Below are 18,372 nucleotides of genomic sequence, written 5' to 3' on the forward strand. Positions count from 1 at the left end.
CTTGTCGTTAAACGATTTTATACGACCTTGAAATGCCCTTTGCATTTTTACTAAAAAATAATTTCAGAAATGTCAGATATATTCAGGTAGATCACTCTATAAAAATCGCGTGGTGTGTAGGGTTAATGCAACATTTTCATTTTATTCACTTTATTTAACAAAATTAGAGAAAAACATTTTATATCAATATATTTAAAAATATGTAATATTTACACCTGCTGATGATCAACATTCCGATTCATGATACATTAGAATGAAGGTCTTAAATTATATAAAAATTATATAAGATACATACAATCTTAACCATAACAGACTGTAATAAAATAATTGAATACACTGCTATGGAAAAATAAATTCGTTAGTAATAGTCGTTGCATCTGGGCTGAGACTAGAACTTGCAGAGCTTAGAGTTTCTTCTTTTACTTTCATATTAGAAGACTCTTTATTTTTATCTTTCTCTTTTTCCTTGCCTTTATCTTTGTCCTTGTCTTTTTTCTCTTTATCCTTGCCATGTTTATGATCGTGTTTATGTTTATGCTTATGTTTATGTTTCTTTTTGTCCTTTTTCTTTTTCTTATTCTGGAAAGTATAATTACAGATACAAAGACATATACATAACTAAAAAATTTTTATAACGCGAATTACCTTATTTACAGAATCACTCTTTTGTTTGTGTTCTTCTACTTCCTTTTTAAACATTCCTGGTTCAAAACCTACTGGTCCTGGAGTTCCTAAGATGCCAGGCAATGATGCAGAATTATCGCTATAGTATTCCGACTTAACTTTACCTTCACTAGTTACGGAAGGTACTCGGTCATCCTTTTTAATGCAAGAGAACAAATAATTAATAATTTAATATCATCAAGCAAAATATTTGCTACACATTAATTTATGTCTCACATTAGATGCCTGCTTTTGTCGTTTTGGTTCAGGACCATGTTCCACTGAATTTGAAGGGCCTGGTATATCTCTATTTGGAGAGGATTTTCGTTTACCTATCCCACTTGTATTGTCTATTTCCACTATTGGTGGTTCATGTTTTATGTGTGGTATATTTGGTTTTATCTGAAATATACATGATTTATTCTATAATTGTTTGAAATAACATTTTTTTTTTTAATTTTTCACGAAGTACGTACTTCTTGTTCGGGGCTTTGCGGACCTACTTTCTTTGGTTTAGTAATAGCAGCAAGTTCAGGAATGGGAAGACAGAGTGGGCGTTTTGAACCATATAAAGTGTAATACAAATCTACTAAATCACATCGTATTTTAGGATCATGAGATAGCATACCACTGGAACAACAAATATATTGAACACTCTTACAAAAGAAATTAAATTGCATATTCTTTAAAATGAAACGTACTTAATTAAGTTCCATATACGATCGACTAATTCAAAACGATCCAAACGATGCTTATGTGCTCTTTCGAATGGTGGATTTTCAACCATAAGTCTCACCAATCTGTGTCGCACACCAGGATGTGGATCCATTTCTATCATATCTAATAAAAACTCTAAATCTTCCCATTTACCGTCTACCTTTGTAAAGTCAACTAATGCTTCCAACGCTGCGATTCTAACGTCTAAACCAATATAATGAAATACGAATTTTGTTAGCGTTTAATAATATTTATAATATGCAGTATTTTATACCTATGAATTGTCCATATGCAGCATATGCCCTGAAAAGGTGGGGATTACTTGGAAGATGGCCAAACTTTTGTAAAATTCGTATGACTTTCAGGCAGGTGACACTGACTGTGTACTTATAACAGGGCAATAATTTTTCCAAATTCAAATTTCTAGTGACCTCTTCTAATATAGCTTTCGTATCGGCTGATAAAGATTCGGCAGTAATAGCTGTCCTAAAAGAAAACTCGTTAAACATATACGATAATAAAAATGTAATAGAATTTTGTTTGCGATGTTTTTATCATACCCCTGTTGTATACTAATTACTGGTGTGACAGTAGCTCCGAGAGCTTCAATTAATGCAGCCCTATAATAATTATCCGAATATCTATTTTTACTGTTATCATTGTATTTAAATAAATCCATTAAAAACGCTAAAACTTCAGGCGGACATATACCGTGAGCATTACGTAAACCAGCCATTGCTACAGGGATAGTCTGAATAAATATATAACAAAATATACTAACTGTATTACAAAGTAATAATGTATTTACTTTAGAAAATTTTATTTTTACCTTTTGTAGAAAATAATGCTGAAAATTTGAAAAGTTGTTTTGTTTAATTATACGTCTACACGAAGCCGACCCAAATAATTTTCGAAATATGGCTAACATTGCCGGTGGACCCGCCCATGTTGCAACCATTGCATTAGCTACCTGTAAGAAAATATACGTAATATAATTGCAATGTAAATAATGGTTCACGAAATATAAATGCTCTAGATATAAATGACCTTAGTTAAACAGTGCGCTGCACGGAGTCTAACTTTGTAATAACAATGCTCATTTTCAATAGTATCAGTCAACGCTAGTCGTGTGGCAGGTGTTGCGTGATTCTGTAGAGCTTCTATAGCTTCTAGCTGTGCAGTAACGTCGCGTTCATGTCTTAGTTGATATTGCCATTGGTAATCGGGTTGTTCGATTTGAACAGCACGCATAAGTGTCATGTCAGGGTCTAATCTTATCCATAATACAGGAGAGTCACTGTGAATAAAAGAAGCGTATTGAAAGATTCATTCATTGAATTACTCTTATATATTTGCCTTAAAGTAATAGTTTTAATAAAATTACAATGTTCTTTATCATAATATAATACTTACTCCATAGCAGAGAGATCCATATCCACTTCTTCTCCAGTACACAGTGGGATTTTTTTCTTTTTATTTCTACGACTTTTACTATGACACGTTATATCCGCTTTTGCTACAGTACCTTCAATTTGTAAAGTGTGTTTGAAGGTACCATCTAATTCTTGGATATTTACTAAAAGTGGACCTACGTATTTTCTAATTCCTCTTTGGTTTGTAGTATCTTGCCGAATTTCCAATTCCACGGTATTTCTGGATAATATATTTGATATTAATGTTATTTACTACAAGCAAACGATCAAACTTGTAACCAAGTATATATATTTTTGAATTATTATACCATACCTTTTCCTATTAAATACGAAACTTAAACTAAATTTTGCATGCCCACCAGTCCTGACCCACTGGTCTATAAAAACTGCCATATCTTTTCCTGTCACAGTAAAGATTGCTTTTGTAAATACATTTGTACTAATCAACATGTGAGACCAAAGTCCAGAATCAATTTTCTGTTGTGCAGCATTAGCAGCAAGGGATAATTGTTTATTAAAAACCTAAAAGGTAATAAAATAAATTTTAATTCGCTTCAAAAATATTAGAAGAATTTACTTAAAATACTAATTATAATAATAATATGCACCTGTAAAAGCAATTCTTGCCCAATTCGATGTTCTAACATTCGAATCACTAAATGCGCTTTCTTACGAAGTACTTCAATGTACTTTGGGGACATTGTGTGAAGATTTCTTATTGGAAAATAAAAACCAGGATCTGGAGCTCTTGGCGTGGGCGCTGGTGTGTTAGCTGCAATAGGTAATGGAGCTGGTGGTTGAGAAGAATCTAATATTATGCCTCCAAACTGCTCTTCATATTTTACAACTTCTTGCAATTCCTGAGAACATTAATAATGTTAGGCTCCAATAAGCTTGCATCAACATACGAGAATAAAAAGAATATTATTTACCGATTGGACCCATTCTCGGTATTCATTATTCCCAAAACATTTTTTTGCATACAAACCAGTTAGATATGTTGATATACCTTTTGGTAACCATGTGTCAGACCAATTTTGCATAGATATAAAACAACCAAAAAATTGTTCTGCAACAGCTTGTGCCATGGCTTTTTTGGTGATATACACTTGATCGATTATCGCGGTAGAATGTAACAAATTTGTACTATAAATGAACAAATATATAATTTTTACTTAATATTTAAATACTTAATGTTAAAACTATTTATTAACGTTACTTACTTTAAAATACTCATAGTAGCATATGCATTGATATCTTCATCTAATTCATCTACAAAGACTTGTTTATAACAAGAATACGGATATCTATTTGACAATGTTTCTTCGTAAAATTCAAATGCTTCGTGCATGTATTTTGCAGACACTTTTAATGATGGTAATAATTGAGGCAAACAGAAATGTGTTACTTCATGCATATATGGATCTACAAATATTTCAAACGGCCTACAAAAATAAAATAACAGAAGTCATTAAATTTCATATAAATAAACAAAATTATGACTTTTTCTTTATTGTAAATACTGTGTTAATTTGCTTACCCAACTGCAAGAGCAATATTTGGTGCACATGCTGGTGTGTTAAGAACATAATGAAATGTTTTTCTCCTCATGTCTGGAGTATATACAACTTCTACAAGATCACCACAAGAAATGGCTGTCATGGAATCATCAACAGTGAATTCCAATTTCCAAGTACATGGTTCAGCAAAACTATCAACACATGGGAACCATAGTCTTGAAGAATTTTCATAACTATATGTATACATATGTGCACCTCTCTAAACAAAAGAATATGTTTAAGTACTTGAAAACAGTATTTATATAAATGTAATAAATTTATTCTACCTCAGCTAAAGTTCCTTCACAATTTGGTACAACAAAATGTACTCCACCTTGTGGTTGTTCCAAAGAAAATTCTATACTAATTCTTAAACTTCTACCTTCAGCAACTAAATGTGCTGCATCTGGTGGAATTTGCACTACTAACTCTCCTGCATTATTATCTGGATCAACCCTCTGTGCTGCTGCCAAATGCATATTTGAAAAAAATTCCAATGATCTTCTGCAAGAACATAATGTGAATGTATTATATTATATAGGGCATATGTATTATTTTATATTATCATATAAAAATGCTGCATATATTTTCCAAAGAAGTACTTACTGTTTTCCATCTCCTTGGCATATATCCAAAAATGGATCAAAATATTGAAATGGTGCTTCATAAGTATCATTTAAGCATACTCTATAAATTCTACATTGTTTTGCATTAAGTTTTATAAGTCTTAATGTATCCCTAAGTGGAACAATTGTTAATTCCACAAAGCCCTGCACACAAAAAACATATTTATAATATAAAATATACAATAGCTTTTTTTAAGAACAATTATTCCACTTACAATAATACTTTTCCTTTGGAAACTTATACCTGTGAGACTCACTATTTGGTGAGCCTTAAAATATTAAAAAAATATTAAATCAATACTGTTATAAATACGATAAAATATCAAATAAATGTTTTTATTATTACAAGAAAATTACATTTAATGTTACAAAATAACATTGTAAATACAGAATTTTGTAAATATAACCTTAATAAAGAAACTTAAAATGAATTGAAATTATGCGTTTATAAATCTCCTTTTAGAATATTTAATAAATTTTAGTATTTAATACAAGTGCAAGTTTTATTTGTTTATATGTCAATCGTAATTAGTGGCTTTTATTTGCTATATAAGACTCGAAAATACTTATAATTTATATGGTCGGCTATTGTCGGCCGTTCTTTCTTTCTTCATGTTTCCATTTATCTGCTTCCACTGATCTATTTGATCAACTTCTAATTATTTCTGTATTCCATAGAAGTTAATTGTACACGTAAATATTTTTGACATTTTAATACATTAAAACCAGACTTTCCATACAAGTAGTACACAAACAAACATTGAGACGCGGCATCATTGACTTTGCTATTCAATCATTGGTTACGCGTAGCAGCTGAGCTGAGACTCCGCACACTGGTTCAGAGTTTTACTGTTTTAGGTCTCTTTCAGAAAAGAACGCACGAGCCAGTATACAGATATCAGTCTGGTGAGTATGTACATTTGCCTTTCTCTTGCGTTTTGTTTCCTTCTCTCTGAACTTCAGAACAGTTTAGAGCAGAACAAATCACAGTGTGTAGTGTATGTGTGTACAATTCTTGGGAAGAGAGAGTCGTTGCTAGTTATTAGTGATTGTAACTCTTCAATTTGAAGTTTAATAGTGAAAGGTGAGATTGATGGAAGATTAACAAAAAAAACCGACGATCGCAAAGCATTACGAATTTGTTTCCAATTGTCTTGACGAACATGTGTTATATTCAAGTGTGTTACATTCTCAACAGATAAATAACAATTTTATATTGATGCATACTTTCTACTATACCTTATAATAATGTAAATAAGTGACAAATCCTAAAATCTTCGAGAGCATTGTGGATGTTAGATTTCAAGAAAATCATTTGCTTGAACCTATTGAAAATTTGTAATATAGATGGGTATGCTGAATGTATCATATTTTTGAAATTGTTTATTGGATATTTTTAATGTACATATGTTGTACAATATATAACAGGTCAATGATATTTTTAAGTAATTTTAAATTAAACATAAATATTTTAGTTTTTCCAAATGGACGAACCACAATCTGATACAAAGTAAGTTTTCCAAAAATTGCATGTTTAGACGTTTTTAGTCATATATTTTATAAATATTTATGTATATTCGTGTCTCTGTTGCCAATATTTTTAAGCTATTTTTTTTAAATAAATAAATTAGCAAAAAAATATAATATCAAGACCTTTTTTTTTTAGTCATATCTGTTATTTTCCCTGAATTTATTTTATAGAAAGCATATAAATATTTTTCAGTTATGTAGTTCTTAAAAAGTTTAGTTTATTATTAATGTAAATTATTTTCTTCAGAAAAGTGACACAAGATGTAGCCGATAATAGTTTGCCAGCAGTAGTGGCTAGTTTAGAAATGCTCACAGTAAATTCTAATTTAGCAACAACAAAAAATAAAAGACTGATCAAAAGGGATGTATCTATAGCTGACTTGACTGAAAGTCTTAATAGAAGGTATAATAATATGTTAAAAATTATGTAAACAAAGAATTAAATGAAAAGAATAAATTTCTTTACACATATCATTAGATGCAGTTTAAAACCAAGAAAAAGAACATCTACAGAGATTATCAAATGGAAACCATTACATACGGTAGATTATAGTTATTTGGAGAAATGTTGTGACGAATATTATTATCCTGAGAGGAGTTTAAAGAAAAAAGCAAATAATTTGGAAACCATTCATGAAGAAAAAGATAACATTAGTGAGAGTTCTACACATATGAGTGTAAAAAGATATAAACGCGCCATACAATTTCAAGAGACACCTCATGGACGAAAATACGCATCTATAGAGATGTTGGTTAATAAATTAAATAGTGCTGGAACAGAATCTTCAGCAGTAATTGATAGTGAAACAAAGTGAAAAGACAAACCATTAATATGGTATTATTTTTCAATCTGTTGCAAGATTTTTGAAAATTGTACAAAGTAGTTATGGTGGTAGCAATTCTACAACAAGGGAATTTGTTTTCTCGTTACATCATATCACTGAAACATCGAGGAAAAGCATTAACACAATACAAGTTGTGTTATAAATGCACTGATGTGTATTTATATAATAAGACAAGTATTACCAAAAGAAATATGTCTTAATAACAATTTTTATATTGGAATATATAATAAGTCTCTACTTAATTATTTTTTTAGTGCATTTATATCATTGTATTTAAATAATGTATTATATACCATTTGCCTATTGTAGACTTGCTTGCAAATTTTAATGTTACGTTGTAAAGTATATCTTGAGTATCAATAAACTTATAAAATTACACAAATTAAAAAGAGACTAATGAAATAATAAAATGCTATAAATATTTATTTAAAATCTTACGGTTTCTAATAATTAAAATAACAAATTACTATAATGTATTCTTTTTTTACAAATATAATATATTTTGTATCACAAAGTATGTACAATTGTATTGCTGTATCAAAATATATAAGAAATTATTAGTTTTCAACACGCAACAATATATTACAGTTTCATAAATTCATTATATTGCATTTTTCTAAATGAAATAATTATTTTTCACACTTCAAATTTCCCGCCTTTTACTTTGTAGATGGTGCCATATTCGTTCTGTTTGAAAAGTACATAACTCGCACATAAATAAATGTAATTTTGTGTACACTGTACACTGTATGTGATTAGAAATAATTTTCATTTATCAAGAAATTGATATAATGTATGGAAAATTTGCGTATTATACAATCAATATTAGTCAACAGGCACAGTGTGTTATTAGTGCATAATAATGTGTGGCCAGATGTTGCAAAACAGTAAGTTAACAGAATTAAAATACGTAGTTTTCTCTTACACTCATCATTTTTTCAAATATTTAAGTAACGTTTTCTCGGGAAGTGTGTTTCAAGAAGGATTAAATATAAAATCTACATTGTACGAATTTATTACTTTTTGTATTTCCAATGTCTTTCTGAAAGACATTGGTATGTTTGTACTGTGATGAAGGTATGTTAAAGTTAATGGAGATTATTTGGATTAAAAAAATACATAATAAATTTGTAAAATAACAGTTTGAAATAAAAATTTAAAAAACGGTCATTCTATTTGCAACTTAATAGTATGTCTCTGATTACTATAAATTATTTGTTTTCACAACACATTTTATTGCAGTTTTTAAACATCCATCATATTCTTTGACCATACCTTTGGTCTCCTCATACTCTTTACTGTCAAGATTAACACATGCACACCTATATTGTTTGAAATTTGAAGATTCAAATAACATTCTTGGTACACCAATCCAATTTCTTTCTATTCCTCCACTAAAAAAAGAAAATATTAATAATTTTAATGAATTGAAATTTTTTTGTATATATATACCTTTTTTTAGAACACCATACTATAGTCCCAGAGTCTGGATTCCATTCTACATTACATGGTGGAAACATTCTCTTTTTATTCTCCTCTTCAAATTGCTTTTCTTTAGCTTGTACTAATATTCTTTGTATGCTATGAAATTCTTTGGTTGGAGTACCATCTTCATTATAATATCTACCATTTAATTTCCCTGTGCAAAAAGAAAAACAGTTGAAAATGAAATAATCCACTGATTCATAATCATATGCAATTAGAAATTATATTAAAAACACCTTTATAAATGTAATTCTCATTATAAAATTGGACCCAATCGTTCAATGCCTTAACTTGTTGCACAGATAACGAAGAGATATCATCTGTCAAGCCTTTATCATTAAACTCTCCTGTAATAAAGGCCAAGGATGCATCACGGCCTACAAACATCTGTATTCTATACATTGTACAAATATTATTATGGATAGAATCTTATCATAAGCTATACCAGTAAAGGCATGATAACTTGCACCAGGCCCATAATGTTTTGCACCTTTTGTAACATCAAAAACTTGTCCTAAGATTGAAATATACAAACCATCTTTCAAGTTTGTATATTTCTTGAGTTGATTGGGTGTAAATACTTTCTGTTCTGTGTTAAATTTTGAAACTGAATTTGAATCGCTATTCAAACTAGAATAAATACTATCAATAATGTTTAATCCTTTTTGTAAACAATTAAATTTTATTTCGTTTAGATAATCGTACGAGTATAGTAAACAAATAGATGCCAACAATGGCAGCAACCAAACGTACTTAGTCAACATAATTTCTCTATTTTTTAACATTCGTTAATAAAGTTATTATGTTTACAATAAAAATATTTTGTATATTATAAGTACTAAAATGAATAACGAAGAAAGTTAAGGGCAGTATTGTTAATATAATTGTTCAAACTTTTGTATAACGAATTTTTGAAATATATTTAACACAACTGTCGAACGTATCAGGACGTTCTTATTTATCATATCTATATACAGTATATACTCAGTTTTTGTAAAGTCTTTTCGTGAAAAAAGCACAAAGAGAACAACTGTCGTTTAAACGAATGTAAGAATATTTCTTATTATAGTTCTGTCACGTCAGTTGCAGATGCTGGTAAACACCGTTAAATGAAACGGCGGGCTGTATAAAAGGTTTTTCATAGATTGAACATTATTTGTTTTAATAACGTTTTAATATTACGTAAAAGTGTGACAGTTTATATGAAGGTGCATGACATAGATGTATGCACACATACATATGTCCTTTATTAGATACACATTTAAATATAACAGTAGTAGGATCGTCGATTTTAACATTTTATTTCTTATTCTATTGAACATTTGTATCTTCTTTATTTTTACGATGTTATAATAATTTATTACAATATAAGGTACCTATCGGATCTATTTTATGTCTGGTATTTCATTGTAAACATTGTTCAGTAAAATGATACCGTTGTAAGTAAATAGTAATACTCAGAACATCGCCGTGAAAACAATAAATGATATTAATTGTTAAAGAAATGATGTTTAAATGGAAGACATTGTGGGAAAAGTAATATCAAGTTAAAAAATTCGAACGCACGAACATCGCCGCCTTTCGAACTTATTACGCTACCTCTTTTGCCAACTTGGCATACTATACCTTCTTTCTTGTTTTAAGTAGTCAATGCACACCTTCATCAAATCATTAACGATAAATATCTTTGTAAATAATGCGCATTGGCAGAAACGTTCGAACACGTATACCCTCAATTTCGTCCTAGATTTACCAAAAAAAAAGTTTGTTGAAATCTGCGACTCTGCTGCTGCGTCTTCTTGCCTGTGGATGAGTATCAAGTCCATTTGAGAAGATACTACATTTAATCAGGATACCTGTAGTCATATCAAAGCTATTGTGCGATTCGGTAGACTTTGAGACTTTGTACCAGAGAAGATTTCATGAGAAAAGAGATTAGGAACAGGTATGTGTAATTAGTATAAGGATAGGATGGTGCGTAGAAAGGGAAGCGGGACAATGCACGCAGGGCGGAAGTGAGAAACCACTCGTTGCAAATGGCAGACGTATGATACCGTCTACTTATTTTTCTGGTGTAACCGTGGCAGTGGATTATAATTATTCGTCATTGTACATCGTATCGCTTTATAAGATTTAACGTTGTTGCATATATAATCGTCGTTAATAGAGAAATACAACTGCGATGGCGAAGCTGGTGAACGTTTGGCGGGACGATGACCCGGTCGATTTGACGCGAAGGCAAATGCCGTTGATTGTCGATGAAAATCTCACGGTGAGCTGAATTCTTTACAGTCATTTTTTTAAAACACAGTTTTTGTCTATCAATAACTAACATCTTAATAAGACTTACGTAATGGCATCCTATGATATTTCTGACTTAACCTAAACGTAGCAACGAATGCATGCCTATGGCATAACTGATTAGGCGTATTGTATTTAGTACCTGTATCCTGTTTAACAATTGCTGACTATTGATTTTTCGATACAATTTATGTTTCTAGGTATTATTAGCGATTCCTTTGTGTATTTGTTTTATTATTATAATTTTGGTGTCATCTGTTTTCTTTTGAAAAAAAGAATGTCAAAAATTGTTTTTTTTTTGTATACTTTGATTAGTTGTAATTAAGCACATGGAGTGAAAACTTAGAACTAAAAGCTAGTAACTGTGAGGTAGTGAACTTTCTTTTCAATATATAATAGTATATGTATGTTAATATGTGTATTATTTGTAGATTTAGATATTAGTTATTAATTAATATATTGGTATTATGTTTTAAATGAGAAATTTGGAAAATGTTTTAGATTTAATCTTTAAATAAGCATAGATAAATTTAGTACTATAAACTGTGACTTCTTCTATAGATGATTATGGATATAAACGGTTTGGGAGCAATCTGTGATAATCCATTAGCACGTGGCAAACGGCTTGATGAATTTACTATAATACTTGATATGCTTACAAAAGATGAAATAAAAGCCTCATTTAAAATTACATGCAAGGACATGCTTGCAATTTTAGGTCAATCTGTACCATGTGTTGGTTGTAGAAGAAGGTAAAAACAATTCTTATAACATGTGTGTATAATAACACACATATTCATGGTTTGCATTAATTAATATTTTATATATTTAGTGTTGAAAGATTGTTCTATGATCTTATGAAGTCAGGACATCCAGCATTAGATCCTTTAGTAATTACACCTGAAGGTATATTATCAATAAAAGATGATGTTTTGGAATCACCTCAATTACTTTGTACAATGATACAAGGACATAGGTAATAAAGGGCACATAGAAATACATTTGCCATATATATGTGCAATATAAAAAATTTTTATTGTTCATCACAGCATTAGGTTAAATAGTTTAGTCGAAAGGCAACCTAGAAATAAAAAGTCAAGAAGATGTGTATTACACTCATTGGAAATTCAGCGTATGAGACCCCTTCCAAGTGCATGGAGGGAAGTATGGGATTGTATGGAACTTCCATGCCGCCAGGAACTTGCTCTAATAGAAACTGACACCCTTGAAGCTACTTTGGATATATATTTACGTAAACATCGGTAAGTTCATGAATTTAAATAATTAAATTCGAAGACTTTTCACTACGTATGTTACAGATTTTGCGGTGAATGTCGTACAAAAGTACTATTGGCATCTTCTCTATTAACAACAGAACCTGAACCAACAAAAGAAAAGGGCTACGTTGCTGCTCTATATTCCGGGATCAAACGTTGCATACGCGATAGACACGTACATTTACCTACTAACACAGTTTATATTAGTACTCTAATCGAGCGTGCTCAACCAGAACTTATGGGAAGGTATGGACTTACTAAGTTTTGTTTACAATTTTAGGTTAGAATATTGTCATAAAAACGATGTTTGAATTACAGGGAAAGACATGCAAAGACATTAGAAATTGCTCAGGAAGAGGTACTTACATGTTTAGGAATTTGTGTTGCTGAGCGTTTACATAGGGTTCATCGACGATTAAGAGAGGAGGAAACCGTATGCAAAGTATTAGCTGCTGTTGCAGTAGATGCATTAGCCAGAAATTTTCAAGTATAATTAATAAAACCAGTATATAAACTACTATTGAATTAATCAAGTTATTGTATATGGTTAAATGGTTCTTTACAGATGGCTATAGAAGTTAAACAAGGTATTTCTCAACTAGAACTCCTATATGAGGAATTAACAAGGGAAGAAATAGCAAAACAACAACGACGCGAAAAGTTACGTCTGAAACGCAAGAAGAAGAAAGAACGCCGATATGAGACAGAAGAAAAAGAAAATACTTGCAATGTATGTTGCCGTTTATGAATGCAAACTTTTGAAACTAATGAATGTAATTAATTTCTCATTTAATTTTATATCCCTCAGTGTTCAAGTAAAAGGCAAAATGGTAAGAGTGAAACGCTGTGTGTTTGTGCAGATGCAAAGCCCACAACACAAAATATAGACAGACATAAAGTAAATAACTTAGTCTTGCATTTAATTGCATGTATATATATATGTACATGTATTTAACAGTGTAAAAATATTCCTTTTTTTCTCTTTCAGTTACAAGTATTAGATCCAAAAAATAAGGGACCACCTACATGTAACTGTCCAGATTGTATAAAGAAATCAAAATCTAGTATATCACAAAGTCAAACTCAGTTAGCATTCCCCAAAAAATCATCTAATTTGCAAAAAAATACAGTTAAAAAAGGGTCTTCCGAATCAAAAGGAAAAGTTACTACAAATCAATCAAAGAAGAATGACACTTCTGTTAAGAATCTTTCCAAAGAAGAAATATTTGAAACATGTGAATCGTGTAAGGTAATAATTCAGTATATGAGTACATGTTCTACGTATCTTTCAACACGTTTTATAAGATATACAAATCGTTCTATGTATAGGATCTTTCCGAGAAAATTGAAGATGATCACTGGCATGGTGTAGAAAACTGCAAAGATCCAATAACTAAAGAAATAGTAGACGCTTGGATAGCAAAACCAGGCAAAAGATACAATATGTGGATAGAAATGGAGAAACGTTTCGAATTATCAATCTCAGACAGGAAGAGTCGTTCTTCGAGTGAACAATCGTCACAAGATTGTGGTTATTCCTCGGAACATAATATTAGCAGTTCTTCTCTTCCTAGTACACCAGAAGGGTCAGAAGTAGCTTGTAGTGATGGTTGTTGTAACCACGAAAGAGATTGTCATGATATACGACCATCTGATAAACTTGTTCATTCCAATACTAGCATCTCTTTACTAAAGGAAAGAGGTGGTGGCTTAACGCTTACACAGATGTTAGAAGTAAGCGTTTAGTTTGTGTATAATTGAATTTTTATTCAAAATTTTTAATTTTTAATGTATTTCATTTATTTACAGGATTCCTACTTGTCAGATGACGAAGAAAAAGAGAGTTATATTCCGGCCGAGGAAGTGTTGGAGTTTAAATCTCGAATGTGTCAAGTTCTTGAAAAACGACAAGAACTTCGTCAGACACTTAGAAAACGTTTTGCTATTTTATGCAGCCATCATAAACCCTTTACCATTCCTAACTAAAAATTCCTACTAGGTACAGTTACTTAATAGGATACAATCTTTCTTTTTTACATTGATTTACTGCCAGTAGAAACATGAACGCAATAGATGTATTTTGGATAACTGTTATCATTGGAGGTCAACCTTCCTGTGTGAATAAAATATCGTTGGAGATGTACATCGTAAGAACATCGTATGGTATGGTTTATCTGCAAGCAGTAAACTGCGTCTAATAAACTAGAGGTACCAAGAAATAACTATGCCTTGAATTTTGTTGTTTTCTATGCGGCTCAATTCATAAAAATAAAAGACAACTTTGTAGATGAAAATTTAATTGTAAATGAATGAAATCTAGAATCTAAAGTCAAGTGTTAACTCTGAAAACTGAACTCGAGAAAATATAAACTATTAAATTTATACTCTATAGAATGTATTATATTGGTATTCAGAGTTACGTGAGACTTACTTCTGTATGCTTGTATAATTAAATATAATTTTTATGAGCACGTATTAGCCAGAAAACCGCAAATTAAAATCAACTGCACGTATTTAACAATTGTATAAAATAATAACTTCATTAATTACTACATACTTTTAAGAGAATTTTATTTTTTTGGAAGTAGCAGTTGCAACTTGTTTTTCTGCATAATGAATATAGATGTTGTAATAATATGATCGGAAAATATTAAAAAAAATGAATACAAAATAAACATTGCATTTTACAATATATTATATTATTCCAAATTACATACATTTTGTACAGTTTGATGTAACGGTTTTTGATATACAAGTTTTCCATTTTTTATTTTTTACCTAGTATATTACAAGAGTCATGTTTTATATTACATAAATATGATAAAAATATTTATGCCATTATGATCATATTCCAGGTCTCGAATATGATTTATCACAAAACTATATTTTAGTTGAGCAACATTATGCATATACAATCTCTGTAAATGCGATGTATGTATTAATTAATGTATCCGAAGGAATGACTAGTTCAGATTATGTTGTGTGTTATTATGCTTTTTCTCAAAATAGTTTCAGTTTAATAATTGGGTTATTCATTATATTCTGCGAAACACAAGCATGCATTTGTTCCTCCAAAACCAAAAGCATTTTTTAAAGCTACACGTCTTGACACTGAATTCCACATTTTCTTTTTATTTGGTGCAAAATTTAAGGATGTTTTTGTATCTAAATTATGCAAGTTCAATGTTGGCGGGATTATACCTTCTTTTATTGCTAAAACAGTAAAAGCAGCTTCTAAATTTCCTGCTGCTCCTAATAAGTGACCATGAGCTCCTTTTGTACTGGAAACAGTCACGTTTTTACTATGTTGCCCCATAAATGATTCTATAGCTTTTGCTTCTATGGCATCACCCAGGGGAGTTGAAGTTGCATGTGCACTGACAAAAGTAATTTCCATAATTTCTATACCAGCATCTTTTACTGCTCTATCCATAGCTAATATAGCACCAGAACCGTCTTCACTGGGTGCAGTTAAATGTGCTGCATCACCAGATAAACCATATCCTAATACTTCCGCGTAAATATTTGCTTTCCTTGCAAGTGCATGATTTAATTCTTCCAGCACTAGTATTGCAGTACCTTCTCCCATTACGAATCCATCTCTGTCTTTATCAAACGGACGCGACGCTTCCTGTGGAAAATCATTCCTAGAAGTGCTTAGAGCTCGAAGTCTACAGAAAGCAGCTATAGCAAGAGGACTGATGCATGCCTCTGCACCACCACATATCATTACACTTGTTTCCCCGCCGCGGATAAAGCGAAATGCATCACCTAAAGGTTAAATATATTAATTTTATTTTACAACAAATATACATTTTCTACTTTTATTTTAATTTAATATACCAATTGCATGTGCTCCGGTCGCACATGCTGTTGATACACAATGATTTGGACCACGAAAGCCATATTTAATACTAATTTTCCCTGCAGCCATATTTGGCAAAATCCTTGGCACAAAATATGGACTGACTTTATTGTACCCTTTTTTCAAGGCTTCATATGTTGTACACACATCTACCAAATCTATCATTCCAATTCCTACAGCTACTCCTGTATCTCGTTTATCCATTTCATTTTCTGGTTTCCAATTAGCATCGTTTAGTGCGTTTTCAGTAGCAATCAAAGCATAAGCAGTGGCAGGACACATTGTGCGTAATTCACTTTTTGTGAAGTGTGAATCAATGTTCAATTCATTAGGACCATCTCCCTTAGGTATTAATGCAGCTATCGAAAAGTAATTAAATTTATTTGTTGTATACAAGAAACCGGAGTTAGTTAAATTATTTGAGAAAAGCTATAGGTTTCTAAGAGGAACTTACCAATTTTACAAGGTAGTTTTTCGTAATTTGGTTCAGTTAATTTGACAACACCTGATTTACTGTCAATGAGATCTTTCCAAGCATTTTGTGTAGTAATTCCGAGAGGACATAATATTCCTATTCCTGTTACTACCACCCGCCGTTTGCATCTTGCAGCGGTTGTTAGTGTACGATTAATGCAAGCAAATGGAGTAAACATTTGACCGGTAAGGTTGGAAGCTTTAACAAGTGTTATATTCTACGGTTATGCACTATTAATCATCACCTTTTGTGGAAAGAGATTCTGCATTTTATATTTGATAGAAATGTCTTTTAGTTTCATTTTTAATCTATGAATTAATAATAAACATGTATTTTCAATTTAGCTTTGTAAATCTTTAATGGAAACACTTTGTTCACATGGTGCATTAAAAGTCCGGCCAAACAGTATAGCGTTAAGGCTTATAATCCCTAGTGTGGATTTAATTCTTAATTTAAACAGTTGATTCTTTCTAGCTAGGAGCAAGACTAATTTACTCTTATTCGTAATTAATCTGTAGCAAGTTATCAGAAATGATAAATCGTTTATGTATTTATACAATAAGTTTATCTCTAGTACTTTTTATTTTGAAAGATAGTTATTTGAAACGATTCCTCGTGGTTTTCATATTGGCGCCATAAATATTGCAATAGCTTATTATTCAGTTTCAATATATTTGATTATTTAATATTACAAAATATTGTGTAATTGTAGAAAATTTTGAATATATTACCGTGTCCTTTTTCAAGCAAAAACGAATTTTGTATACGTTAAAATTGTTTTTAAATACATCTAAATTTCACTATTAATAATTATAGATTATCTGATTGAAAGAATATTCTACAGTTGAATAATATTTCTCTTTAGGTTCCTAATGTACGTAACAATAAAATATTGAAATACTCAAATTGTGGCAACTTGTAGTATATAAAATGTTGCTTTGAAGTATTTTATGACTTATAAAGGATCAAGATAATTATGTTTACCCTATCGGTTATTGATATCTTTCGTTTAGTTTCATTTATTGACTGTATACATGATTAGAAGTTACATACATTCGTGTTCGTTGATGTTAGAAAAATTTTGATATGATTGTACTTCAATATGGCGAACCGCGACAAAGGACGCAGAAAGTGGGGAGGATTTTTACAAGGTACTTTGGAAAAAATGATATTATCAAATAATATAAACATCTTAATTAACAATTCTATGATTATATTTCGCGTGTGCATAATTAATAAACATGTATGCTTCCTTGTAATAATGTCGAGTGCATTCGTAGAACTAACCTCACCAAACAAGCTAACCTAAAAATACAGCAGGAATTATGCTATGATATGTTGTGAAATTTTACCTGAGTAAGAAGTAAAATTAGCATAGCCTATAATTTTTCGTAGACTCCTCTAGAAGATGTGAATTTATTTTAAACAGATATAGATTACATAACTATTACATCTAATTTTTGTGAGTTGATTGTAACTGTAGTTTCTGTCAAGAGTGTCAACAACCACTCCTGAATTATTATTCTCAATTAAGCATTATGTTTACTTAATACTGACATTTGATAATTATATATAACTAGAGTTTCGTCATTTTGC

General features: G+C 30.7%; 6 protein-coding genes across 17 annotated transcripts in view; 3 read left to right on the top strand and 3 right to left on the bottom strand.

Moving 5' to 3' along the window:
• Window positions 1-146: 146 nt before the first annotated feature.
• Window positions 147-5,711, bottom strand: Taf2 (TATA-box binding protein associated factor 2). Its single transcript, XM_076771260.1, has 19 exons — window positions 5,569-5,711; window positions 5,214-5,268; window positions 4,979-5,142; window positions 4,660-4,876; window positions 4,354-4,592; window positions 4,037-4,258; window positions 3,746-3,959; window positions 3,422-3,673; window positions 3,127-3,335; window positions 2,794-3,033; window positions 2,428-2,677; window positions 2,210-2,350; window positions 1,941-2,131; window positions 1,655-1,866; window positions 1,365-1,584; window positions 1,140-1,293; window positions 901-1,065; window positions 646-819; window positions 147-579 (listed from the first exon to the last, which is right to left on the bottom strand). Exons 1-19 carry the CDS (start codon window positions 5,610-5,612, stop codon window positions 340-342), a joined length of 3,603 nt encoding a protein of 1,200 aa, XP_076627375.1. The 5' UTR covers window positions 5,613-5,711; the 3' UTR covers window positions 147-339.
• A 77-nt stretch (window positions 5,712-5,788) lies between these two features.
• Window positions 5,789-7,778, top strand: LOC143344831 (uncharacterized). 5 transcript variants are annotated; one of them, XM_076771324.1, is made up of 4 exons: window positions 5,789-5,904; window positions 6,474-6,508; window positions 6,776-6,931; window positions 7,007-7,778. In XM_076771324.1, the coding sequence occupies exons 2-4, from the start codon at window positions 6,483-6,485 to the stop codon at window positions 7,341-7,343; spliced, it is 519 nt and encodes a 172-aa protein (XP_076627439.1). In that variant the 5' UTR covers window positions 5,789-5,904; window positions 6,474-6,482; the 3' UTR covers window positions 7,344-7,778. The 5 variants fall into 5 exon arrangements, with proteins under 5 accessions (XP_076627439.1, XP_076627438.1, XP_076627440.1 ...); XM_076771323.1 differs by having other exon boundaries at window positions 5,890-6,399; XM_076771325.1 differs by having other exon boundaries at window positions 5,890-6,082.
• A 135-nt stretch (window positions 7,779-7,913) lies between these two features.
• LOC143344829 (neuferricin) overlaps window positions 7,914-18,372 on the bottom strand; it is a 258,037-nt gene continuing 247,578 nt past the window's right edge. The window contains exons 2-5 of one of the 3 annotated variants that reach the window (XM_076771315.1): window positions 9,304-9,917; window positions 9,095-9,235; window positions 8,826-9,012; window positions 7,914-8,767 (exon numbers count right to left, since the gene is read on the bottom strand). In XM_076771315.1, coding sequence (XP_076627430.1) covers window positions 8,578-8,767; window positions 8,826-9,012; window positions 9,095-9,235; window positions 9,304-9,643 — 858 coding nt within the window. In that variant the 5' untranslated portion in view covers window positions 9,644-9,917 and the 3' untranslated portion in view covers window positions 7,914-8,577. Of the gene's footprint in view, window positions 8,768-8,825; window positions 9,013-9,094; window positions 9,236-9,303; window positions 10,393-18,372 lie in introns of those variants that run through there. The other 2 variants (XM_076771317.1, XM_076771316.1) reach the window with 2 other exon arrangements.
• LOC143344815 (gametogenetin-binding protein 2-like) lies at window positions 10,579-14,988 on the top strand. Of its 2 annotated transcripts, XM_076771266.1 has the most exons (12): window positions 10,579-10,803; window positions 11,026-11,130; window positions 11,721-11,911; window positions 11,992-12,135; window positions 12,209-12,421; window positions 12,479-12,682; window positions 12,755-12,923; window positions 13,002-13,166; window positions 13,245-13,334; window positions 13,425-13,685; window positions 13,766-14,170; window positions 14,246-14,988. In XM_076771266.1, the coding sequence occupies exons 2-12, from the start codon at window positions 11,041-11,043 to the stop codon at window positions 14,420-14,422; spliced, it is 2,109 nt and encodes a 702-aa protein (XP_076627381.1). In that variant the 5' UTR covers window positions 10,579-10,803; window positions 11,026-11,040; the 3' UTR covers window positions 14,423-14,988. The 2 variants fall into 2 exon arrangements, with proteins under 2 accessions (XP_076627381.1, XP_076627380.1); XM_076771265.1 differs by having other exon boundaries at window positions 10,580-11,130.
• Window positions 15,133-18,265, bottom strand: LOC143344822 (3-oxoacyl-[acyl-carrier-protein] synthase, mitochondrial). 2 transcript variants are annotated; one of them, XM_076771289.1, is made up of 4 exons: window positions 18,129-18,265; window positions 16,756-16,974; window positions 16,280-16,660; window positions 15,133-16,207 (listed from the first exon to the last, which is right to left on the bottom strand). In XM_076771289.1, exons 2-4 carry the CDS (start codon window positions 16,952-16,954, stop codon window positions 15,465-15,467), a joined length of 1,323 nt encoding a protein of 440 aa, XP_076627404.1. In that variant the 5' UTR covers window positions 16,955-16,974; window positions 18,129-18,265; the 3' UTR covers window positions 15,133-15,464. The 2 variants fall into 2 exon arrangements, with proteins under 2 accessions (XP_076627404.1, XP_076627403.1); XM_076771288.1 differs by lacking the exon at window positions 18,129-18,265 and adding an exon at window positions 17,761-17,853.
• LOC143344812 (telomerase-binding protein EST1A) overlaps window positions 17,606-18,372 on the top strand; it is a 139,147-nt gene continuing 138,380 nt past the window's right edge. For all 4 annotated transcript variants that reach the window (XM_076771256.1, XM_076771258.1, XM_076771257.1 and 1 more), the window contains exon 1: window positions 17,606-17,927. In XM_076771256.1, coding sequence (XP_076627371.1) covers window positions 17,879-17,927 — 49 coding nt within the window. In that variant the 5' untranslated portion in view covers window positions 17,606-17,878. The remainder of the gene's footprint in view (window positions 17,928-18,372) is intronic.

The sequence above is a fragment of the Colletes latitarsis genome, chromosome 8, assembly GCF_051014445.1.
Source record: "Colletes latitarsis isolate SP2378_abdomen chromosome 8, iyColLati1, whole genome shotgun sequence".
In the NCBI taxonomy this organism is placed as follows: Eukaryota; Metazoa; Arthropoda; class Insecta; order Hymenoptera; family Colletidae; genus Colletes; species Colletes latitarsis.